The sequence below is a fragment of the Salvelinus namaycush genome, chromosome 38, assembly GCF_016432855.1.
Source record: "Salvelinus namaycush isolate Seneca chromosome 38, SaNama_1.0, whole genome shotgun sequence".
NCBI lineage: Eukaryota > Metazoa > Chordata > Actinopteri > Salmoniformes > Salmonidae > Salvelinus > Salvelinus namaycush.
Genome location: NC_052344.1, coordinates 5,941,614 through 5,967,554, shown reverse-complemented (window position 1 = coordinate 5,967,554; position 25,941 = coordinate 5,941,614). Strand labels below are relative to the sequence as shown.

Here is a 25,941-nt window from a genome sequence, read left to right as displayed (position 1 = left end):
TCCTTACTCCACAAGCAGCTGCCCTTGAATGTACTGTGGAAGCATGTTACACAACTAAAAATGTAATCAGTTAAATGCTCTTTTGGCATTATTGAACAAACTATTCATACCGGAGTAGTGATATAAACATTCATGGTGAGTTGTCAAGATTATAACGTGGGCGCATTAGCTAGCTAGCTTATTTGATAATAGTTTGGCTTGGGTTTGGAAACAGATTAGCTAGCTAACTTTAGTCAGCTAGTAAGGCACAATCTGTAAGGTTGGAGCTTGATTCTCGAGGAATAAAACTAGTCTCTAATAACTGATAGTCTCTCTTTACCTTTGTCGGAGGCTGTAGAATATGAGGGCTGCAGGATAAAAGGGATATGTGTGCGTTGGTTTTTGCGTCACTGATTATAATAGAGTTCGCCAGCTTGTAGTCTGAACAAAAATAAAGGCAACAATTACAAATATTTTTCTGAGTTCATATAAGGGAATCAGTAAATTGAAATGAATTCAATAGGCCGCAATCTAACGATTTCACGTGACCGGGAATACAGATAAGCATCAGTTGAAAAAAGGTAGGGGCGTGGATCAGAAAATCAGTCCGTATCTGATGTGACAACCATTTGATTTGCCTCATGCAGCGTGAAAACATCTGCTTCACGTAGAGTTGATCAGGCTGTTGATTATGGCCTGGGGAATGTTGCCCCACTCCTCTTCAATATCTGTGCGAAGTTGCTGGATATTGGCAGGAACTGGAACGCGCTGTCTACACGTCGATCCAGAGAATCCCAAACACACTCGGTGGGTGACATGTCTGGTGAGTACGCAGGCCATGGAAGAACTGGGACATTTTCAGCTTCCAGGAAGTGTGTACAGATCCTTGCGTCACGGGGCCGTGCATTATCATGCTGAAACATGAGGCGATGGTAGCAGATGAATGGCACTACAATGGGCCTCAGGATCTCGTCACGGTATCTCTGTGCATTCAAATTGGCATCTAAAATGCAATTGTGTTTGTTGTCTGTAGCTTATACCCGCCCATACCATAACCCTACCACCATCATGGGGCACTCTGAGCAAACCACTCACCCACACAACGCCATACACGTGTGCTGTGGCTGTGATGCTGCTTGGACATGCAGCCAAATTCTCTAAAATTATGTTGGAGGCAGCTTATGCTAGATAAATTAACATTCAATTCTCTGGCAACAGCTCTGGTGGACATTAATGTAGTCAACATGCCAATCGCCAGCTCCCTCAACTTGTGGCGTTGTGTGACAAAACTGCACATTTGGTGGCCTTTATTCTCCCCAGCACAAGGTGCACATGTGTAATGATCGTGCTGTTTAATTCGATTTTTGATATCCCACACCTGTCACGTGGATGGATTATCAGTAGAGTGATGCTCACTAACAGGGAGGGAACCCTGCATCATAGAAAATACAAAAAAAAACATCACTCCTTCAGTCACAGTAAAAATCACATCCCTAAACAGTCTCAGGTGGCAGTGAGGACGGAGCATTCATCGACAGGGTGCCTCTGCTGTAAAATCCCCGAGTCACAAAGAAACACTGCACTCACAACGATGACTCTTTTTTTCCTCTGATTTCCTCTCTGTGTGCGCTTTGCAGTTGATAACCAATGAAATAAATGCTACAAAGTCCAACTTCTTCACATGCAACATGTCAGGATCCCTCTGTTGACAAAGAATATTATCTGGCGTCCCTACTCCTACTAACATTAGTTCTTCAACTTTACTCTTTTCTTCCACTCTTCTCAACGCCTCTGGAAAGGCGACATGCTGGACAGCCCTTATTCTAGACACTTCCGTCTCCTTGAGCCGAACAGGACACTATATAAATTCGGGTGCATGTTCACCACAATTGCGGCATTTTGGGTCAGCTGGCATATGATATCCCTGCCGTCTACGTACACTTGACATAGGACCAAATCATTTGCATTTGTCACATAATTTGAAGACAATCATGGTACCAATAAGACATGCTAACCTCTCACCATTACAATAATGGGATGTTAGCATTTTTGAGGTGTATGATACTTGTGTGTCTAATTTTCTCACTCATCATTATTCATAATTCATTCAGGATTATCCGTGATGGTGACATCCACATTTAATGTAGAAGTGTTTAGAAACATATTATATTCTTATTTACAATAAAAGTGAACATTCATTTCTATTGGGTACAAAATCTGAAATTACAGCCCAAACAAACAGCATATTTATCCAACAAATTCGTAGTGTCACATTCTTGATGTCGTCATTGTGTGCTATGAATATGGGAACAAATACTAAACTTTGAACTGCTTTAATACACATAAGTGAATTTTTCCTAATACCTTTGCTCCCCTAAAATGGAGGGGACTATGTACAAAAAGTGCTGTAAATGATATGTATGGAAAGGCTCTGAAATTAAAGCTGACATTCTGCACTTTAACCTCAGTCATTGTTTTATTTCAAATCCAAACTTTTGGAGTACAGAGCCAAAAGAAGAAAAATGCTTCAGTGTCTAAATAATTATGAAACCGATTCCTTGAACCGATTATTTTCAAATCACACACAGAAGTAGTTATGAGGATAATTGAGTTGCTAATGGAAGCCTGCAGTACCCAGGATGGCCTTCAATTTGAGTTTCTCTTTGAGAGTGGGCAGCACTGAGTGACAAAGCCAAATTACATAATGACAAATACTTATTTACATAAGTATTCAGACCTTTTGCTATGAGACTTGAAATTGAGCTCAGATGCATCCTGTTTCTATTGATCATCATTGAGATGTTTCTACAACTTGATTGGAGTCCACCTGTGGTAAATTCAATTGATTGGAGATGATTTGGAAAGGCACACACCTGTCTATATAAGGTCCCACAGTTGGCAGTGCCTGTCAGAGCAGAAACCAAGCCATGAGATCGAAGGAATTGTCCGTAGAGCTACGAGACAGGATTGTGTCGAGGCACAGATCTGGGGAGGGGTACCAAAACATTTCTGCAGCATTGAAGATCCCCAAGAACACAGTGGCCTCCATCATTGTTCAATGGAAGAAGTTTGGAATCACCAAGACTCTTCCTAGAGCTGGCCGCAAGGCCAAACTGAGCAATCAGGGGAGAAGGGCCTTGGTCAGGGAGGTGACCAAGAACCTGATGGTCACTCTGACAGAGCTCTAAAGTTCCTCTGTGGAGATGGGCGAACCTTCCAGAAGGACAACCATCTCTGCAGCACTCCACCAATCAGGCCTTCATGGTAGAGTGGCCAGACGGAAGCCTCCCAAGTGGCGCAGCGGTCTAAGACACTGCATCTCAGTGCTAGAGGCGTCACTACAGACCCTGGTTCGATCCCTGGTTGTATCACAACCGGCCGTGATCGGGGGTCCGGTATGGCGGCACACAATTGGCCCAGCGTCGTCTGGGTTAGCCACTCCTCAGTAAAAGGCACATGACAGCCTGCTAAAGGACTCTGACCATGAGAAACAAGATTCTCTGATCTGATGAAACCAAGTTTGAACTCTGTAGCCTGAATGCCAAGCGTCGCGTCTGGAGGAAACCTTTGCACCTTCCCTACAGTGAAGCATGGTGGTGGCAGCATTATGCTGTGGGATGTTTTTCAGCAGCAGGGACTGGGAGACTAGTCAGGATCAAGGGAAAGATGAACGGAGCAAAGTACAGAGAGATCCTTGATGAAAACCTGCTCCAGAGTGCTCAGGACCTCAGACTGTGGGGTGAAGGTTCACCTTCCAACAGGACAATGACCCTAAGCACACAGCCAAGACAACGCAGGAGTGGCTTTGGGACAAGTCTCAATGTCCTTGAGTGGCCCATCCAGAGCCTGGACTTGAATCAGATCGAACCTGAGACCTGACAATAGCTGTGGGAGAATGGGATGGGAGAATGGGAGAAACTCCCCAAATACAGGTGTGCCAAGCTTGTCATACCCTATGAAGACTCGAGGCTGTAATCCTTGCCAAAGGTGCTTCAACAAAGTACTGAGTGAAGGGTCTGAATACTTATGTAAATGTGGTATTTCAGTTTTACATTTTTTATAGATTTCTAAGCTTGTTTTTGCTTTGTCATTGTGGGGTATTGTGTATAGATTGATGAGGAAAATAAACGATTTAATCCATTTTAGAATAAGGCTGTAACGTAACAAGATGTGGAAAAAGTCAAGGCTTCTGAATACTTTCCGAATGCACTGTAGAGGAGTGATTATATTTCCCCAGCCCCATCTCTGACCTTACCAAACAAAGTGGCAGGGTCAGGCTGTTGAAATTGCAGATTGTGCCATGTGGTTGACTGAACCTGTTTTCTCCTCTCGTTGTTTTAGTAAATTTCCCCCTAGCCCAGCGATGTCAGCCCCTAACTCGAACCAGAGAAAAGCGTGCTGGGGCGCTAGGGACGAGCTGTGGAAGTGCCTTGATGATAACCAGGACAATGCCGCCTCCTGTGAGAAGTTCCAGAAAGAGTTTGAGGCGAGCTGTCCTGCTCAGTGGGTGAGTCTCCCTGTCTGGTCTCAGTCTAGCGGTAACCTACCTGTTACTCTGTTGAATATGACAGACTGTCTCAGAGGTAGCCAGAGAGGGAGGCTAGATCTAGAATGTTTGTATATAAAGCCCTGCTTCTATTCATGGTAGTCTAATTCCCTTATTCCGTGCTCTGATTTAGCTACATTAGTAAATTCACTGTGGTCACCAAGCCTGGTCCTGCTCAAATACATCCTATCTCACGTTGATCCTGACAGGTGAAATACTTCACCAAGAGGAGAGACTTCTTGAAGTATAAGGAGAAGATGCAGACGGAGGGCTTTGAGCCTGCTGACGGGCCTAAAGAGTCACAGTCCTAGCCAGTAGCCACTGGTCAGAAGACTGAGAGGGCTTCCAGGGGCCTCCTGGTTGAGGATGGACAGCAGTGGACTGTCACTGGACACTAGAGCACAATCCCGCTATGCCTCCCAGTGACGACAGCTGCTGGAGGTCAGTGACCTCACACCTGGACCTGAACACGCCGGGGTAGATGTCACCTACGGGCTGCGGTCAGATTCTCAAGCTTCTTCCCAAGTGTGCACTTAACTTGGTCACTCCTTGTCTCAGACTAGTGACCATACCTACGTCACACAGGGACAGGTGTGTGGTGACGTAACCACGGCGAGTGCTGTCAACGTCGCTGACATGGTTCTACAGGCTTTCTCTGTGTCTCTCTGCTCTCTCAATACAACGTCAAGTGGTTGTATGTGGTGTGACAATGCTTTTATTTGACATAATATCAACTAAACAAATCAACTGCTCCGTAATGGACAGTCTAACCACCGAATCATCTCTAACTCATGCTATTGTCAAAGATGGATGCAGATATTCTTTATTTACGAATAGACCGTGACAGTATGTGTGTGTGTGATTTGTCGCGTTCAATAAAGATGAGTCACGAGTTCATTGTTATTTCATGACATTGGTTTCATTTCCATGTGTCTAGGCCTATTCTGGGTGAGTTGAATACGAGTGGAACGACTACGTTAGTGTCATTCATGAATGTCACACTTCATTGGATTGGTTTGACACGGGGCACATCCTTTTATATTACAAGTTGGCGTGTATTTACAAAGGTTCTAGAGCCGTCTTCTAAAACCACAACGTACGAACTTGTGCAACTTGTAGGCCTACATTCTCACGACGACAGTGAATAAAGTACAGAAAAGGCACACAATTACATTTCAATTGGTTCAAAAAATATAAAGCATTTTATACAAGTCATGGTCTACAATTATGTACACTTTGCTCTGTAGTCATAGCGACAGACAGCTCTGATTTGGCTGTTGATTGGAGAGGCACTTTACTCTGCAGTTTTCTCTGGTTTCTATTATCTGTCTTGACACCTTATTCTCTATGTCTCTGGTCAATAGTAGTGCACTATATAGGGTATTTCAGCACACTAACAGTAGGGACACAGTATGTAACACCATGACGATTGTATACTACTGTAAATCTAGAGTAGGATTCTAATTAGCGACGCCATATGCATAGAATACTGTTTTTGTGGTTATTGTGCTAGCTAAACCTTTAGGAATTTTATGTGTGACATACAGTATGCTGTGTCTCGTCATGTGATTCAATGTTTTTTTGGTGGGCTATATGGGGTGGAGAGATTAGAACATCTATAAAAAGTAACATTTACAGCAACATACAGTAATATGGAGTAAAAGGCAATATGATCCATTGACTCGAGTCGGAGTCTATTCCATGTTACTTTGGCTGCGTTTACACAGGCAACCCAATTCAGATATTTTGTGCAATTATTGGCAAAATATCTGATCTTGATTGGTCAAAATACCAATTAGTGGTAAAAAAGTAAAAAAAATCTGAATTGGGCCGCCTACGAAAATGCAGCCTCTGTGTCTCCTCCCTTGTGTTGCTTCTTCCACTCAGTCTTCCCCAACCTGTCCGATTCGCAGACGTTACCAGCCCGGCTGAAGGAATAAGCCTCAGTCCCTTTCAATTTGGCATTTACAGTAAAAGAGACGGCGAGTGTCTCTGTTTAGAGACGTCTTCTGCATTCTTCCGCTCTGCCTCTCTCTCTCTCTCTCCGTGACTGTCTGCACTCTCACGCCCCCACGTGGTTATAAGCTGCCAGTGACGTTCCTGTCGATGGCCCATTCTGGGAACTCAGTCAGGTTGAAGAGGGGCACGCCCCAGGTCATTATGGCCAGCATCACCACTAGAACACCAATCAGATTCACCCCAAAACCTGCCTTCACCTGAGACGGACAACAACACAGGGTAAGAAAGATGTGCTTGTTCTCTCACTCATCATTGAGGAGCTACAGTATGTGCCTTAGCCTCTGTGTTCTATTTAAGGCCCTGTGTTTTCTGCAATTATGTGACTTAGCAAGTCCTCTTATTTCTCATGTCTTCTTTATTCTATATATTTTTTATTAGTTATACTATTTTGATATTGATTACGGCACTGTTGGGTAGAGCTTGCAGATGAAGCATTTCAATGTACTTGAGTATGTGACGATAAAACTTGCATTTATCCAGAAATGAGAATTACACCAAAAAATGAAATCAATTGTCTGAGGATGGTGCTGGACCACCTGATATAAAAAGAAAACGCAGACAGTTTGATGAAAAAGCTGTAAATAAAAAGGCTCAAATCCAGGCATGTCACATGATTGCGAAGAACACAGGGCTCTAGTTATAGTGACTGATTGCTGGTCATTAGAAGGTATTATGACTATTAAATAAATCTGTTATAATCTTGTATAATAGGACTGTTACATACAAACTTGCAGAATTGCGTGTTATTGCAATAACGGCCTTTGATTCTGCTTGGCGCTGTGCCGTCCCGTCCCAGTGGGGTTGGTGCTTATGTGTTTGTGTTTGTGTCTCACCATGTCACTGATCTGCACGTGTCCGTAACTGAACACTATGGCGTTGGGGGGGTTCCCGACGGGCAGCATGACCCCAAATGACACACACATGGTGGCGGGGATGAGTGTGTGGAGAGGGTTGATCTGCAGGGTCTCCGACTGAGAGGGAGGGAGAGGACAGAGGTCACATAACTGAGTGTCAGGCAAAGGAACAGGGTGTCTCGGAGTGTTTTCAATAACATTGACAGTGGCACAGAGAGAGGAGGTGAGCAGATGGTTGTGTTGATGTTGAGAGACGAGAGTAGAAGTGTGTAGGCTATTTGAGGACACTGAGAATCGAGCTGAGAAATTGAAGGATGGGGCTTCGGATCTTCTTCACGGGCTCTCAGGGATAGAGGGGATAGTTAGGAAAGAGAGAATAGACAACGACTGTGGTTCTCTCTAGAGCAGAGAGTGTGCTTCTTACCAGAGACGATCCAGAGGAAAGGTAGAGAAGATTGACAGAGAATGACTGTTATTCTTACCAGAGCAGAGAGGATAGGTAGGAACACGGTGAGAGTGGCGGGGTTGCTGGCGAACTCTGTAACTGCGGAGACGAGCAGGCAGGCCAGCAGCGTGACCATCCACGGGGGGAGACCACTCATCGGCTCCAGCTGTCTGCCGATCCACACACTCAGCCCTGACACCTGAACAAACACACACAATGACCAGACACACACACACACACAACACGATCAGACACACACCACGCTGAATGTATGTAATATAGATTGTGACGCAACTTAATAGCTCATACAGTAACGTGTATACAGTATATACTGTAACCCGCATTGGGGCGGCAGGTAGCCTAGTGGTTAGAGCGTTGGGCCAGTAACCAAAAGGTTGCTAGATCGAATCCCCGAGCTGACAAGGTAAAAATCTGTCGTTCTGCCCCTGAACAAGGCAGTTAACCCACGGCCGTCACTCTAAATAAGAATTTGTTCTTAACTGACTTGCCTAGTTAAATAAAAAATAAAATAAAAAGTTTCATGTGTACCACATCTAAAGAACTTGTCATTTCTAAAAGGATGTATTTGGGTGTTTTTGGAGCCTTTGTTTATGTTTTTTCAGGGCCCCCATACTACACAACGAGAATTAGGAAGTGATTTGCTGTTTGGGGTAAGTTTCTCAAAAACGTGAAATAACAAAAAAAGTGTCTGGAACCTTATAAAACATCCCATTTACATAGAGATTTGGTTGTAAAACCTTTTCAAATCGGGACCCAAATGAGACATTGACCGTCCTCCCGTGACCCAAATCGTCCTCTATTGACCCAAATTAGGATGAAATAGTGTGTGATTATAGATGTACTCGCGACCCACCTCTCACATGCCCAGGGCCCACTTTGTGTTCCGAACTATCGTTGAAGAAACCCTGGTATAGTGTATATAGCCTAGTATCCATATTAAAGCTCCTGTATGTTACCTTGCAGCATGAACTAGGCCGTTTGAGATGTTTTTCATCCTAAGCAATCTGCCCTGTTGTTGTTTGTACAGTATACTGTATAACCTGGTACCTTGCAGCCAGCAGCCAAGGCGTAGCCCCCTCCCACAAGGATGACGATCTCCCAGGGCATGAGATTCTGGAAGTCCTTCCAGGTGATCATGGGGGTCATGGGGTCTGGGTCTCTTTCTGCAGAGCCGTCCCCTGCTGTGGTTCTGGGGGCCCGAGAGAAGGGCCGGCGGGCCGGGATGAGGAAGAGCAAGAAGCCCAGTAGCACAGAGACAGTGGCGTCGGTCCTGTAGCCTTTCCTGCGGAAACAAAACACAACATTTAACAACGGCGTTTAAAAAAAACGTAACCTTCCTTATTCAACGATAGTCTCAATGAGATAGACTGCATTTGAAATGGCACCCTATTCCGATAATAGTGCGCCATTTCCCCCCCTTTGATAGTACACTACAAACGGGTGGCTACGTACTTCTCGAACAGCGACGTCCACCCGGGTACGAAGCCTGGTTCTCTGGTGAACCACAGCAGAGTCATCAGGACGAAGAACACTCCTGTCACCACCTCTGGGTAGCTACAGCACAGAGGAAACAACAGACAGGTCAGTTTTATTGTTTTCCTTCAGCTTTTGTACCGTCAATTAGTCCTCAAACATGGTTGGTTGTACGGCTAGTTTCTTGTCCCAGCTGTAACTGGCAAACGAGTCTAAAAATCACCTGATGGGCCCAAGCTTTATGTACTCGTCGTGGATCTTCCTCTCTGACAGCATCTCTCTCCTCGTCTTCCGTTTTTTACTCAACGAGCATGTCTCCCTGAAACTGGACACACAACAACACGGTTAGGTTAATATCACGGAGATATCTGCACAACGTGTGTCTGTGTGTTCCTGTGTGCGTGTCGTCCTCCATTTCGCATGCGCGCGAGGTGCTTACTTGCAGCCGAGGAAGAGGAAGTGCAGCCAGACCCAGGTCAGCAGCAGCATGATGATCGCGATGGGGAAACTGAAGATGAACCAGGTCCCAAAGTTGATCACCTTCGCATCCGGGTAGCGACTGCAAGGGGGAGAGAGAGAATAGTTAGTGATGGGAGGAGATACAGAGAGCATGGTTAACGTTGAACCAAGTGCATCTCACAATCGGTAAGGGTATTGTCCTCATAGTGCAACACCAGCAATCTCGCCAAGAGGTTCAGAATCTGACCTTTTGGTGTCATGTCTATGGTGATGGACTACTAGTTGCAGGTTAATCTCTCGTGGACAGACCAAATGGATGCGACGACTAAAGAGCAACAGTTGTTCCGGTGTTTTCTGCCACTGGTTATTTAGATGCATCAGGGTTGGGTGAAGGTTGTGCTTAAAATGTGGGCTTGGATTTCAAGCAAAGATTTCGAGCAGAACATTTTTGGAAGTGGATGGGCTTTGGTTTAGAGTTTCCTTTTAGAGGGGTGGAGACTTCACTAGTCTCGTTAGTATCTTATCTCATACATCTCCCCCAGAACCCAATGGAGCATCTGATGGAATTACGGGAAATTGTAGTTCTGGGTTTGAAGACCCACTAGGGCTACCCTCAGTATCACAAGTCATTACAGACTCAAGGAGGGGCCACTACTACAACCTTAGAACCAGCAGAAACTAACCATCAACCCTTTTCTTTTGATCATGATCAGAACAGGACATCTGCAGGTCATTGACCACACAATGAATACGTTCAGGTCTATTTTCTGCCTCTATGGCCTATGTGGAAGGATATCTAGTAGTTGTCAAAAGTGGGCAGTGATATGGTGATATCTCTGTTTGCTGAAAGACAAGCTGACTCGCTGCTTCTTCTTCGTATACTTGCTCTGCTGTTTGATATCTGCCCCCCCCCCCCCCCCCCCCCCCCCCCCACACTGTCTGCGGTCAAGGGTTATTGAGGGCTTTCATTCCTTTTTACATGTGGAAGTACCGGCCAAGGTCCTGTTTACACACACACAGTCAGATGGACTCGTAGATATCAATTTTATGTCTCTGTGTGCAGACATAAAAATGGTATTCATGAGTACATCTGACTCTGGGGAAGTAGATAATAAGCTTAATTGTCAAAATCCTGAAGTAATGACTATTGATGTTGAGGGAATCTTTTGGAGTCTGGTCTAAGGCAGAATATATTGAGTATCATTAATTATTTGTATTACCACATTTGACTATCAATATAATATAATACTAATAATACAAAATAATACAAAATAATTTAGCAGACTATTGATTGCTTTGACAAAATCTGCCAACCGGTGTTTAAGAGGATGGGTCTGGTCTGGTGTTGTTGTGAACATTACTCTCTGTTGGAACTCTCTGTTCCCGCAGTAGCAGGATAAAAATGCCTACAGGGTTAGGTTTCACTAGTGTGGACCTGTTATAGCTACTCAGACAATAAATCGTCTTTTGGGGGATCACCAGCAAACCCCTTGACTCACAGAGCTGTCCTTTACCAATCTGGGCCCAAGTTTGACAGAGCTACACATGAAGGAGTTACTAAATACTGACTCACATATTTTACTTGCGCTGGGAAGGGAGGGAAGGAGGGGGATAGACAGGGTGAGAAGTAAGTCTGATATTTACAGTCAGTTACTTTTACATGAAAAGAGTCCATTTTTCCTGGCTTAGCCTAGCTGGTTTATTAAAGTGCCCAGGAAATCGGCTTTGTGGGATTGTTGAGAGGGTTTACACCAATCCTTCAATCCATCAATCCCAGGCCTCTTTGTCCTTTTGTTTCCTATGGACCCTGACACCCTCTGTCACTGAGTTAAACATGACATGTATCATTCTATGTTCCCTCTAAACTGCGCTGGTGACGCGCATTTCCTCCAGGCCTGCGGCACAGAAGAAATGCCATGCGGAGGAGGGACACACGAGATTGAAATTCGCCGAATTTGCATGATTAGTTTGAGCTATGATCGAATCAACATTTCAATTAGGACCGTTTCAATGCAACAAACCAAAACAAATCTAACTTTGCAAGATTGAGTGTGTGATTTTGTTGTTGGCAGAGCCAGAGCGCAACGGAGTAGAATTCTATTGGCGGGGGTAGACCACCAGCGGTCTTCAGATCAGTTCAGATCAGAGCCCGCGCGTGTGCACGTTTGTTGATATTCTTTGCTAGTTAGCGAGTTCTTATGCCAGTTATAGATAAGTATAGGTCAGCAATGGGGAGTTACTGCTAACTACAAGAGCACAAAACGTGTAAGCTACATTTCAAGCGGTCTTTAAAAAGCCATTCACATAAAAAGCTTATGTCTTAATTAAAGGGGCAGTGTTTCATTTTGAGACAGGCTTGAATATGCAAATAAGCCAATAGGCAGATGGGTAGCCGACATTGTCTAATTCTCGGGTAATAATAATTCATTTGATTTTGTAAAGGGGTTTCTTGCATCATACAACACAATACAGTGCAATTTACAGTCAGCTATTTGGCCCATGGTGTTACAGACCAAGTAAAAAATCATTAATTAATGTAAAACCCTTCATAATGTAAAAAAGTTTTTAAAAGTTTCATGTAATGTATGCCTGCATTCAACACCACATATAGGCTACTATAGGCTATATCATCGAAATCAAAAGCTATTTCCATGTGAAAATGTTATGTTATGAAAATGTTAAAATGCTACATTATGCTCAAATAGCCACAATAGCCTATTGGCTACTGTCTAAAACTCTAAGGGTACAGCCTCAGTGTTCACTGTAAACGCGTGCCGGAAGTTGCACAAAATTCTCACAATGTTCACGTTTCCACTCACAAGATCTAAACTTTGCTCAGTGCTCCCACAAATTAGAGGGAACATTGGTATAATTCATCTATTCAACTATCTTTATCCATTTAAGTTTCACTGAGACAGAAATGACAGATTGTTATTTGGATGATAGTGACAGGGATTAGTCAGGTATTGTATATATTAGTGAGCAATGTGTGGTACTGTATTTAGTTGATATTAATAGACCATGTGTGACCAGTGTGAACTGGCTAGCTAGTTAGCGGTGCACACTGGTAGCGTTTCAATTGGTGACGTCATTTGCTCGGAGACTTTGAACGTTTTTCCCCCCTTGCTCTGCAAGGGCCGTGGCTTTTGTGGAGCGATAGGTAACGATGCTTCGTGGGTGCCTGTTTTTGATATGTTCAGAGGGTCTCTGGTTCGAGCCCAGGTTGGCAACACTGTTACACATGGGATATTTGTCTGATAGTGTATTGATAGGCCATGAGGTATTTACCGGGTATTGTACCTATTGAACTGCATTCAATGCAGTGTATGGTAATGGTAAGCTTACTTGTTGAACTGTTCGGCGAAGATAAGGTTGGTGGAGGTGCCGGTGATGGTGATGAGGCCTCCGATGGTGGCTGCGTACGTGATGCTGAGAGACAGACATTTACAGATCATATGATCTCTCTTGGTGGGGTAGCGAGAGTCCTTGCTCTCCTTCTCCTTCTTTGGCTCTGGGATGCTGATCGCTGTCTAGAACAGAGAGAGGAGCAAGTATAGTGAGTCACTGTTTGTGGGGGGGGAAAAAAACATATACATGTATATACATATATATTTTGTACACAATAAAGAAAATAAATGACGGGTCAACATCTAAATATAGCTCCCAGCGTTGGTCAAAGCTCAGAACGCTTATATTCTTGATCTGACTGAGTTTTCATTGAGCCTGCTTCTTTGCGAATGAGTGGAATCATGAACAGTGGTTTGTTAGTTATGGTCGCATGCGTCTTCTGGATTTGCTTCCTGGATTTGCCTTTTTTTAGCAGCACATTGACCACTCTCTCAAAACGACTAACTCCGCCCTCTCGCGGCACAGACTGAGGGCCTGAGACGTGAAACGAACTGCCCCAGCTCGGAGCCGGCTCACTAGAGAAGTAGGCAAAACTGTAGACGCTGCTGACAGTGTGTTTGCGAGACGCCTGTCAAAAGGCAGTTTTAAAATGGTCCTGCGACTCCTGCCGTGTCTACAGACATCCCCAAAGAAACAAAACACGACTTTCTGAGAATGAGTGCACAACTGGTAGTCGCTTATAGATATGTATAGCTATGTAGATCAGTGGAGGCTGGTGAGGGGAGAACGGCTCATAATGATGTCTGGAACGGAGCGAATGGAATCAAACACCATGTGATAGTGGAGTTGTTTTATTTGATAACATTACACTAATTCCACTCCAGCCATTACCACCAGCCCGTCCTACCCAATTAAGATGCCACCAACCTCCTGTGATGTAGATAAGTCAGTCAGGTGGCTAGCTGCAAGCAGAGACTTATATTGCATTGAAGGGCTTTGGCTAGTATTAATGAACCATTGCTATTTGGGATCCTTGGTATGTCCATACCCTAAACCTAACCCCCTCCTAACCTTAACCAAAACCCCTATCTAACCCTAACCTTAACCATTTTAAATGTCAACTCAATGGGGTAGGGACGTCCCAAGGATACTAAGTTCTCATAAAAATGTTGCTTTACAGAGAGTAGGCTCCTAAAACAGTGTGGCTGTTGATAATTTATTTCCTTTCAGGGGTATAACATTACAAATGTGTTTGTAGATTGATTAAGGTGAATTAACCTATAGCAGCCAAGGTGATAATGTCTGGGGTCATTTTTGCTCGTTTTTGCTGTTTTCCAAATAGCAATAAATGTAACTTTTTTTTTAAATATTGGGAGGGGGGTTATTTATTTGTATATATTGTATTTTACCTTTATTTAACTAGGCAAGTCAGTTAAGAACAAATTCTTATTTACAATGACGGCCTACCAGGGAACAGTGGGTTAACTGCCTTGTTTAGGGGCAGAAAGACAAATTTTGACCTTCTCAGCTCGGGGATTCGATCTAGCAACCTTTCTGTTACTGGCCCAGCGCTCTAACCACTAAGACCTGCCTTTCCGAGCTTCACTAAAACTCAGACCCTAGTTATAGCTCTGGGTGTAGTGAGTGTGTCTACTGACCGATGGCAGGTGTCCGTTGGTCTGCTTTAGGGACAACTGGCCCAGACTGGCCTTACTGGCCTTCCTACCAGTCCCGTTAGCCTCCACAGTCGGCAACTGAGAGAACGAAACACACAATGGAGAATTAACGTTGAAGTAAAAGAATGAAACAACAGATATTCTTACACAGATTTACAAAGGTTTATGTTCTCACCTCAGTCAGAGTGCAGAGCTCCTGCTTCACGCAGCTGTGGATAAAACACAGCACGTTCAAAAGTATAACACTGCAGTTGTTTTCATGATGTGGACTGCAAGACTGTATTGTATGTGATTCTTCAGTGATTGTCTCAAAGCTCCTCAGGTCTTACCTGTCTCTGCGATACAGACGCTCTAGTTGGTTCTTTTCTAGATTCTCTTCCTTGTCTGCAAAGGAGCAAAATAAAACCGTTTAACGATTATAGTGATGTACAATTTATCATGTCACTGAGATGTTTACTGCAGGCAGTGAAAGGGCAGCCATACCGCTGAGGCAGTCGTCCTCGGTGGCCTCGACGGTTTCGGAGTCTTCCTGGGTGTCGGCCACGCCGGTGCTGATGAGTTGCTGCAGGACGGCCTCAGCGATGGGCATCACCATGGCAGTAGTGGAGGTGTTACTGAGCCACATGGACAGGAAGACCGTACAGCACATGAAACCCAGCACCAACCTGAGAATACACACAGGAGAGAGGAGAAGTTGAGGGTGTGTGAGTGTATGTGTGTAATTGATTGATATGTGCTTGTGTGTGCGCCTGTGTGCACGCACAAGTGTGTTATGGTAGCTGCGTACTTACATGCCAGGCTTGGCTCCAGCAATCATGACCATACGTAAAGCGATGCGTTTGTGGAGGTTCCATTTCTCTATGGAGGCCGCCAGACAGATCACCCCCATCAGCAGCAGGGTGGTGTCCTTACAGTACTCTGCAGCTACCTGTACCGAAGACAACCACACAGTATTTATAGCACTCTATACGTACATATACACTCAATCCTTACATGTGGCTCACACTCAAACTTGGCGTCATTGCAAAGCTATAGCACTTTAGGGTTTTTCTGTTCATTCATTCTGATTATATGCCACACCTGGATTCATTTAAAAACATTTTTTTTTTACTTTGACCTCTATGTTCATGTTTGTAAAAGAAAATCCTGTATTTGCATACGTTGTCGCTCCCCCCCCCCCCCCCCCCCCGTTAATCTGAGTTGTTTATGTCATGGTCACTAGTCAGTATATTGTTGTATACCACCACAGGTCATGACCTCTAACTACAGAGAACTGACCTCTTGTGATTATTGGAACTAGACTAGATATTCCTTCTCTCCAGTCTCTGTCCAGTTCTCATTTTTAATCAGAACCGGTTGAGTTCTGAGAAGAACATACTGTACTCCAGGATGGGCTCAGATGGATCAGTTGGATCAACACGTCTGAGCTTTGCTCCTTTCCAAATATTTGCAATTGGTGGCATACGAACTAAAAATGTGACCCAAAAATCATAGCACGGCACGAGAGTGGGCAGGGGGAAGGTTTTACACGTAACACCTTCTTGTTTGTGCCAGGTTAAAACTGAGGTAAAGCAATCCCATTGGCGAGGCAAGGTGAGGTGTGAGAGAGCTGCACTAAGTACAGTACACAAGTCTAGTCATCAGAGAAAAACGTGGATATTTACCAAACACAATTACAAGAGCTTATAATAACATTAACAGCCTGCTTTGGCAGGTTTTGTCCATGCGATCAGATCACATGAGCGAATCAGTGGTTATTTTTTTATGTAACACTGATAGTGAGGAGAGAGAACCATTAATGGTGGTCATTGGGACCACTTGGGGTTGGTTTAATGACAGACCATTTCCTGCCCAGCAGGGGTTAATGGGTTACTCTGATCAGTACATGAGGCCATCATCTCAGTGATAAGTGCTTCACTGGAGACGACCAGAGAGGTTCTGACGACCATGCTTCCTGTATTATATAAGACGTTAGCATACAGACACCTCGTGATAACTGATGATCTGATCATGTCAGGTTATCAGAACGAGTGAGTCACTCACCTGTTTACATGGGTCTGTGACATCATGACGGTCTCTTCACATAACAAGAGAGGAGGATGGTGAATTTACAGTATAGGTGAAAGGTCAGACTAAGGATAATGAATGAAGGATAACTTTTAAGACTTCATGAAGCCTTTAGAAACACTTTAGAAGGTGCTGTACAAGGACATCGTCTGTGGTTGTTAGTTCACCCATGAGGCTACATTTAGCGAGTTAGCGAGTGTAAACCAGGTGTCAACAACAATGCTGAGTTTTCTTTTGTTTCCCCAGAATGGGATTGGGTCAACCTACTTCCCTTTCAGTCATCACAGAGGCATTACAAAGCAATGGGACAGGACTTCTCAGGTTCTTCCTAGAAAGCATCCCTCCATATGCTACACATCCATCTGGTCCACACATGTAACTGTGTGTGTTTGTCCTAGATTTTTATTTAATCTATTTTTATTTCTAATCCCGTCCCTGCAGGGGGCCTTTTGCCTTTTGGTAGGCCGTCATTGTAAATAAGAATTTGTTCTTAACTGACATGCATAGTTAAATAAATAAATAAAAAATAAGTTAATTCGGCCGTAGTGGGAGTCAGGTGCTCAGATTACCGTATTTACAGTTGAACAAGAATTATGAGAAAAGGAATATTTTTGGTTTGAATTTGTGTGTTTGTACACTGAACAAAAATAAAATAAATGCAAGATGTAAAGTATTGGTCCCATGTTTCATGAGCTGAAATAAAAGATCCCAGAAATATTCCATATGCACAAAATGCTTAAATGTGTTTACATCCCTGTTGGTGAACATTTCTCCTTTGCCAAGATAATCAATCTACCTGACAGGTGTTGCATATTAAGAAGCTGATTAAACACCATGATCATTACACAGGTGCACTTTGTGCTGGGGACAATAAAAGGCCACTATAAACTGTGCAGTTTTGTCACACAGAACAGTGCCACAGATGTCTCAAGTTTTGAGGGAGCGTGCAATTGTCGTTCTGACTGCAGGAATGTCCACCAGAGCTGTTGCCAGATAATTTAATGTTAATTTCTCTACCATAAACCGAGAGAATTTGTCAGTACGTCCAAGCGGCCTCACAAACGCCGACCATGTGTATGATGTTGTGTGGGCGAGCGGTTTGCTGATGTCAATGTTGTCAACAGAGTGCCCCATTGTGGTGGTGAGGATATGGTATGGGCAGGCATATGCTAGGGCAATGAACACAACTGCATTTTATCGATGGCAATTTGAATGCAGAGGGATATTCTGACGAGATCCGGAGGCCCATTGTCGTGCCATTCATCCGCCGCCATCAACTCGTGTTTCAGCATGATAATGCACAGCCCCATGTTGCAAGGATCTGTGCACAATTCCTGGAAGCTGAAAATGTCCCAGTTCTTCCATGGCCTGCATACTCACCAGACATGTCACCCATTGAGCCTGTTTGGGATGCTCTGGATTAACGCGTATGACAGCCGTGATCCAGTTCCCGCCAATATACAGGAACTTCACACAGCCATTGAAGAGGAGTGGGACAACATTCCACAGGACACAATCAACAGCCTGATCAACTCTATGTGAAGGAGACGTGTCACGCTGCATGAGGCAAATGGTGGTCACACCAGATACTGACTGGTTTTCTGATCCACGCCCCTACTTTTTTTTTTTTAAGTTATCTGTGACCAAGTCATGTGAATCCATAGATTAGGGCCTAATGAATATATTTCGAATGACTGACTTCCTTATATGAACTGTAACTCAGTAAAACATTTGAAATTGTTGCATGTTGCGTTTCTGTTTCTGTTTTTGTTCAGTGTGTGTGTGTGTGTGTGTGTGTGTGTGTGTGCGCGCACGCGCTCCTGGTCCTCAGTGCCCTTAGCAGAGTGAGAGAGTGAGAGAGAGTAGAGTGAGTGATAGTTTACTGACCTCGCTGGACTTGAGCACTCCGAACAGTGGGTATAGGAAGGCAGGTACGAGGGCAGCAGCTCCAAGGGGTACAGCCTCTGACACCCAGTACACTGCTGTCACTATCAACACGTACGCACAACAGGCCTCCTACAGGGGACAGAGACACGGGGGGTGAGACATAGGGAAGAGACAAGGGATTGGGCTTTTGTGCAACAATGCAGTTTGCTAAGGGCCAAACATCATACATTTATGCCTGTATTGTATTCTAACGTTTCTTATCATAAAAGCATGGTCAATTATTTAATATATGTCAATGCTAAACTTTCTGTGAATTTCTGGTCAAACAAACGCATTGCTAGGTTCCACATATTGTCAGGGTTCATTTGTCTGAGTTTATTCCACTAGGGTTTATTGGAGTGCAATAATACTGTTCCCTGAAAGAAAGTGATTTAGATTTTTCATTTGATTTATTAGGATCCCCGTTACCCGACACCAATGGGGACAGCTAGCCTTACTGGGATCTGACACATAACGAAAAATACATCACAGGCAAAAGACTTTACAATTGACATACATTTAAAAACATTAACATGTAGCGCGTGTGTGTGCATCTATCAGTTCCAAAGTTATCCAGAGACCGAACCGCCGTGTTCCTTATTCACATTTCAACACCATTTATTTGCCATGGAAACAATGGAGAATGTGCTCAGTTTGTGAAAGAGCCAATCCAAATTCCAATCTAACAGTTTAATCAAAATGGGATTTGTTAAGTCATTCATTCAAATGTACCTGTTTAACCTTTTTGCTTTCCGGAAACTTGAGGCAGCTTTCCGTCAAAAACAGATGAGTAACTGGATCGTTTTTTAAGACACTGAGCTTGTCGAGTCAATGAATATCTTTGACCTTCTCCATTAGTGAGCTGCGCATATCTATCTCACCACATTGAAGGGTCCTTTGTTACCCTAGGTATAGGTAGAGGGGTAACGTACAGTACTCCCACGGGACCAACAGTGGTGGTCACATTGTACATTAAACCAGCGGTAGCTTATCATGCATAAGTGAGGAAGCCTTGGAAATTTCCCTTCCCATAATATGTGGCATACAGGTGATGTGTCAGGCACTTGTCTGACTAGCGTATCGTGTAACTCCCGGTTGAGTAGAGGTTGTCTAGCCAGCGAGGTGAGGGGTCTGGCAATATACCAGCTATACATACACACACACCGTTGGACTGTCCAGCAATGAACACACACACACACACACTGGTAGGGTAACCGCTCATTGAAAACAATGTTGAATACTGTTGTGTATCACACAGAGACTATTTGGCCTCTCCATGGTACCTTTGAGGCAGCAGCCATCAACCCTGGCCACTAGCACCTGCCTGGGCATGTTCTCCACATGTGCCCTACTGGACATGCCCAGTCCTGACCACACCGCCCCAGGTGGGAACACAACACCCCCTTTCTGTGATCTAGATAAATATACAGGCTGTTATACAGTAATAATGTACTTTGGACACAGGGAAAGTGTCCCCAGGTGATCTGACTGTCTCCCAGTAGTTAGTGTTTGTCAGATACGGGATGTGAAGTCAGATCTCGGTCATTCAGGTGACTGGGGACAGAGACAATCAGTGATCCTGAGAGATTATTGATCAGAGGTTGTCACACAGTGGAGAACTGCCATGCAATGGATGGACTTTCAATGAATCAATAAACTCACTCAGAATCTAATCCTTTTTTCAGTTTCATCAGAGAACTGGGTTATTGAGGCGATCATGGGGTATCTCTTATTTACTGAAAGCGTTTCATTTGGTTAGATAGCAGGGAAATATGTTTCTGAATGGTCAATTGCTCAATTTGTTTCTCCAATGTGTCATGTGTATGGATGGACTGTGGGATATTTCACTGCAATGAGCAAGCAGTTGTCAAGAGGTCAAAGGTGACTCAGCAGACAGTTTCTATCCACATCTGGAGGTTGCATGGTCACTTCGCCTTTCGGACCATGACTCAACATGACCCTTAAGTGAGTGACGAGATTAATGACAAGAAGATGGCTTTTCAGACATTCGTGTTATCTCTTCATCGAGGCCAAATGCTTTTATAAAGATAATTCATCTGGATAACCGTTCATCAGTGTTGACAGTGAGATTTCTTTCAGATGACTACAGCAAGACTGGATTCACTCATTAGTTCAATTCAGCCCTTATCTTCCTCTGGAGAAACAGCGATGATTAAAAGGAAACACTGTTTGCATTCCCTCATATGATGATCTCTACTGATAATCTCTGAACTCTGTTGGGTCAGTTAATCTACTCATTAGACATGATTTGCTCCTGACTCAATCCCCAAGGAGCTGAGTTCATACTATCAGAGAGAAGGAGGATCCCTTGCCTGAGACCAGGGCCGGGATTCATAAAGCGTCTCCGACTAGGAGTGCTGATCTAGGATCAGTTTAGCGATTTAGATCATAATGAATAAGTACCCTGAAGACTAGGCTTTAGTTCAGTGGGCTAACACAGTCCCGGAGTAAAAACTCCGGGTTTGAACCCAGAAAGGCATATTACTACAACTCTCTCAGGCTGACACAGGAAAACAGAGCATGATGGGTTCTGTAGCTGCAGCTGACCACATGCTCCATTGTTCTATCCCTCTCTGAACTTGACAAATTCTGTAATTGGTGAGAGGGCATTCTGGAACCGCAGGTGGTTCCACGCAAACAGAACGACCAGATCCGTCCCCACATAGCTGAGCTGAGTTATATAACCTAATAGCTTGGCACAGATTCCCTTTCTCCCTGCCGCCTGTGGTGCCAACCGTTGTACAACAATGCACCCTACTGTGAAGTGTAAACACGCGGAATGGTGCACTTTACGCACAGACGCCGGTTGCGTAAAAAATGCGTAAAACAAGTCACCATTAGTAAAGCATTATTGGAATATGAGGTAAATCGAAATATTTGCACTGTGGTTATGTATTATGACTAAATATAATCATAAAGACACCGATAGCTCTTCTCACCCCCAATTTTATTCTGCTTCATGTACTGTACGCCAACTCGGAAGAACAAAGCAGATAGCCTACCCATGCGCAATATTAGTCATGCTAGTGATATGATATGATGAAGTCGGGTACTCACGCTGGTGGGGTGGATGAGGGGCAGCGGCAGCAGCGACAGTGGGATCAGCACCACCAGGATCAGCTTGCGTGCTCTCCATAGCTTCTTGATAAGGTCCATCCTTGCCGCGGCCTCCAGCCTCATCGGGGAGTGCTCGCCTGTGTTCGGTCTCAGCGCAGAGAAGCTGGCTTGTTTTGTCCCTTTTAACGTTTTTTTTGGCGTGACATGAAGTCTTAATGAAAGTTAAATAAAAATCCCTTTAAATGTCTCCTTCTGAAGTGAAAACTGGAGTTTCTATTTGCAGTTGGTTGGTCCTAGCAGGTTCTGCTTGTTTGGTTCTGGTGGCGATGTACTGCAGTCTGCAGCGCACAGTCCTCCGTCTGAAATAACTGCTCTTTGTACAATCTCACCTCCGTACTTGACCTGCAGGCAACCCCCACCACTGAGTTCAGCTAGGAGGTCTAAAAGGGCAACAAATAGTTTCCTGGCTTCTTTTTCAATACTATTCTTATCTCAATACCAGATAAGGTATCTTATGCAGGGCTCCCTTGCAAAAGAGACCTTGATCTCAATGGGACTCCCTGCTCAAATAAAGGTTAAATAAAATATTGTAAAATGCTGATGTTTGAGATAGACCAGGCGGCACAACTGTATATAGGCTACTGTGAGTGCAAAAAAATGTCTATATAAAGAGATTCTCAGCACCAAGACTTTTCATAACTTGTCACATTTATGACCCCCAGTATGCTAATTTCCTCAACCTCATCCTTCACCCCGCCTCACTGGTCTCTAAGCCAATCAGCTTTTAGTAATGACTATTCATGAGTTTGCAGCATGGTGTGCAGAAGAGGTAGGTCTGATGATGTTTTAGTGCGTCGAATGTGTAATAATATTATAGTCATGTACCATTGGTAACCCTAACCCTAACATTTGCTACACGGACAATTTACACTGACGCCCTTTATTATTCATTTATCTTGGTTGTTTTGCACTGGCTCTATGCAGACTCACTAGACTCTACCCACACACTCACTAGACTCTACCCACACACTCACTAGACTCTACCCACACACTCACTAGACTCTACCCACACACTCACTAGACTCTACCCACACACTCACTAGACTCTACCCACACACTCACTAGACTCTACCCACACACTCACTAGACTCTACCCACACACTCACACATGCTGCACTGACACTCCAACGCACGCACACGCACAGACACTACATATGCTCATACACACAAAACACACACACACACACACACACACACACACACACACACACACACACACACACACACACACACACACACACACACACACACACACACACACACACACACACACACACACACACACAGAGTTAGGTCAGTTAATCTACTCATTAGACATGATTTGCTCCTGACTCAAACCCCAAGGAGCTGAGTTCATCCTACTATCAGAGATAAAGAGGATCCACACACACACACACACACACACACACACACACACACACACACACACACACACACACACACACACACACACACACACACACACACACACACACACACACACACACACACACACACACACACACACACACACACACACACACACACAGAGTTAGGTCAGTTAATCTACTCATTAGACATGATTTGCTCCTGACTCAAACCCCAAGGAGCTGAGTTCATCCTACTATCAGAGATAAAGAGGATCCACACACACACACACACACACACACACACACACACACACACACACACACACACACACACACACACACACACACACACACACACACACACACACACACACACACACACACACACACACACACACACACACACACACACACACACACATGCATATTGACGCCACAAACGTTAACACATAAACACACTTTCCCATACACTGCTGATGCTCTGTTTATTACATGTCCTGATTGCCTAGTCACTTTTACCCCTACCCACATGTACATTCTGTATTCAATTCGATTTGATTTGTAAAGAAAAAATAATCGTTTTGAGTGCTTTATAAATGAAAGTGCTGGTATTAACAGATTATTGAATGTAATAGCTCGTTGTTCCATGTGCACCAGTTTTGGTCCATACCAGTTTTGATCCATACACAGCGCGTCTTTGGTCCCTAGATGCCAAGGACTGATACCTCACCAGTCAGAGTGAAGTGCAGCCCGAGCCTGCCCTCAGGTGGAATTTGTCTGTACAGTAAGTGCTAAATCCAAGTTGGGGAATTGAAGAGATCCACGATCTTTACACATCTTTCTTGTCTTATCTATTCAGACAAAGCTTTCCTCTGTTCTGTGAATGTGTGAATATGTCAATGTTAGTTGTCACATGTCTCGTCATTATACAACTGAATAGCCTGGCTGTTTAAAAAGTTATAAAATAGCTAAATATAGGCTAAGTCATGGTCATTTAAGGGTTTAACATGAAAGCTACATAAATAAGTATATTTTAAACTTTGCCGACCGGCTCACATGACACACTTCTAACTCATAAACAGCATAATCCGACCAAACAACAAACAGAAACACCTCTGTGTGACAGAGAGAGGTTCCCTGATGACTTGAATCTGAAAGTCTTTTGCTTTGGCTGTATATACTGTACCTGTACATTGCATGTCGAGAGTGAGAGATTGAAAGAGTGTGAGAGAGAGAGAGATGCAAACATAGACTGTTCATAGACTACCACAACATTACGTGGTGACAGGAAGTGATACTACAGTTGTCTACATTGATATATATGAGTTAAGCCAAATGAACATTAGCCTGTATAGATCCACTGGCCCTTGATCTGTCTTGACTGATATAATGTGTGTGTGTCAATGTGTGTGTGTCAATGTGTGTTCCTTCATGCATGTGTGTGTATGTAAATGCATTTGTGTGTGCGTGTGTGTGTGTGCAGAGAGGATACTAGGCCAGGTGTTGTATAACCCAATCAATGTTGCCTAATTCCTGCTAACCCTCTTTACATCGTAACAGGGATCAACTTAGTCAATGTTGCTGAACAGCGTGTGTGTGTGTGTGTGTGTGTGTGTGTGTGTGTGTGTGTGTGTGTGTGTGTGTGTGTGGTTGTGTGTGTGTGTGTGTGTGTGTGTGTGTGTGTGTGTGTGTGTGTGTGTGTGTGTGTGTGTGTGTGTGTGTGTGTGTGTGTGTGTGTGTGTGTGTGTGTGTGTGTGAGTATGTGTGTGTGTGTGTGTGTGCGTGTGTGTTTGCATGCGTGTGTTTTATTTTCTTGTTGTTGTGGTGCGGATCAGGAGATCGTTGCCTTCTAGTATGGACAAGTAACACTAGAAACATGCGGGTTGGATTGACTGGCTTGGGGCCGATCATCAGATTAGGTCTGGGACTGGTTGGTTCTGTGTCAGGGTAAAACCCAGGGGTAAGAGTCAGGTTAAAAGACTCATTAGTACCATAGAGCTCCCAGCTCACTGAGACTGTGTCAAAGGTGGGTGTGTGGTTAGTCTGGTACAGAGCCATACATATGGTCCTGTAGTGAGGTACAGATGTAGGATCTTAATTTGACCTATATTGTCTCAACAAAAGAATCCTGCAAAAACATGATTTTTACGTTTAGCCCACATTGCTTGATCGGTGGTTGGGCTATTAGCTGGCCAAAAGTAGGCTTCATGAAAAGTGCAATACTGTTAAAATAACCGTGTGTTAGTTTTGGTTTTCAGTGAATTTATGTAAAACACAAAGCTCATCTGCATTTCCTGCGGTGCAGGAAAATTCTCATCAACGAAAGAGTGATCCATTGTCACAAACGTCGTAGTGAGGAGACCAAAGAGCAGCGTGATGTGAATACATACTTTTAATGTAAGACGAATGAACACAAAGAACACTAAACAAACTAACAAAATGACCGCGAACGCTATAACCAATGGGTGCAGACATGCAACTTCACATAGACAATAACCCACAAACCAAACTGGAAAATGGCAACCTAAATAGGATCCCCAATCAGAGACAACGATAAACAGCTGCCTCTGATTGGGAACCAATCTAGGCCACCATAGACCTACGTATGTCTAGACTAGACACACACACCTAGACATACAAA

At 44.0% G+C, this 25,941-nt stretch overlaps 2 protein-coding genes and 1 long non-coding RNA gene across 4 annotated transcripts; 1 reads left to right on the top strand and 2 right to left on the bottom strand.

The window, feature by feature from the left end:
• On the top strand, positions 1–5,436 carry LOC120032222 (cytochrome c oxidase assembly factor 6 homolog). 2 transcript variants are annotated; one of them, XM_038978211.1, is made up of 3 exons: positions 1–135; positions 4,321–4,486; positions 4,735–5,436. In XM_038978211.1, exons 2-3 carry the CDS (start codon positions 4,343–4,345, stop codon positions 4,834–4,836), a joined length of 246 nt encoding a protein of 81 aa, XP_038834139.1. In that variant the 5' UTR covers positions 1–135; positions 4,321–4,342; the 3' UTR covers positions 4,837–5,436. The 2 variants fall into 2 exon arrangements, with proteins under 2 accessions (XP_038834139.1, XP_038834140.1); XM_038978212.1 differs by lacking the exon at positions 1–135 and adding an exon at positions 781–802.
• Positions 5,266–22,206, bottom strand: LOC120031799 (solute carrier family 13 member 4-like). The gene is made up of 15 exons (XM_038977619.1): positions 21,892–22,206; positions 18,775–18,903; positions 15,612–15,748; positions 15,304–15,485; positions 15,150–15,204; positions 14,996–15,029; positions 14,803–14,898; positions 13,142–13,326; positions 9,777–9,896; positions 9,561–9,662; positions 9,317–9,418; positions 8,912–9,146; positions 7,881–8,042; positions 7,378–7,515; positions 5,266–6,741 (listed from the first exon to the last, which is right to left on the bottom strand). The coding sequence occupies exons 1-15, from the start codon at positions 22,012–22,014 to the stop codon at positions 6,604–6,606; spliced, it is 1,938 nt and encodes a 645-aa protein (XP_038833547.1). The 5' UTR covers positions 22,015–22,206; the 3' UTR covers positions 5,266–6,603.
• LOC120032223 lies at positions 14,822–15,205 on the bottom strand. Its single transcript, XR_005473798.1, has 3 exons — positions 15,150–15,205; positions 14,996–15,029; positions 14,822–14,898 (listed from the first exon to the last, which is right to left on the bottom strand). It is a non-coding gene; the product is annotated as an uncharacterized LOC120032223 (long non-coding RNA).
• Positions 22,207–25,941: the final 3,735 nt, after the last annotated feature.

Coding starts and splice junctions, on each gene's coding strand:
- LOC120032222 (XM_038978211.1), top strand. CDS start 4,343: ATGTCAGCCCCTAACTCGAACCAGAGAAAAGCGTGCTGGGGCGCTAGG. Junction 4,487..4,734: donor CGAGCTGTCCTGCTCAGTGG/GTGAGTCTCCCT, acceptor TGATCCTGACAG/GTGAAATACTTCACCAAGAG.
- LOC120031799 (XM_038977619.1), bottom strand. CDS start 22,014: ATGAGGCTGGAGGCCGCGGCAAGGATGGACCTTATCAAGAAGCTATGG. Junction 14,899..14,995: donor AGCTCTGCACTCTGACTGAG/GTGAGAACATAA, acceptor TCGTTCTCTCAG/TTGCCGACTGTGGAGGCTAA. Junction 13,327..14,802: donor CCAACGGACACCTGCCATCG/GTCAGTAGACAC, acceptor TCTCTGTTCTAG/ACAGCGATCAGCATCCCAGA.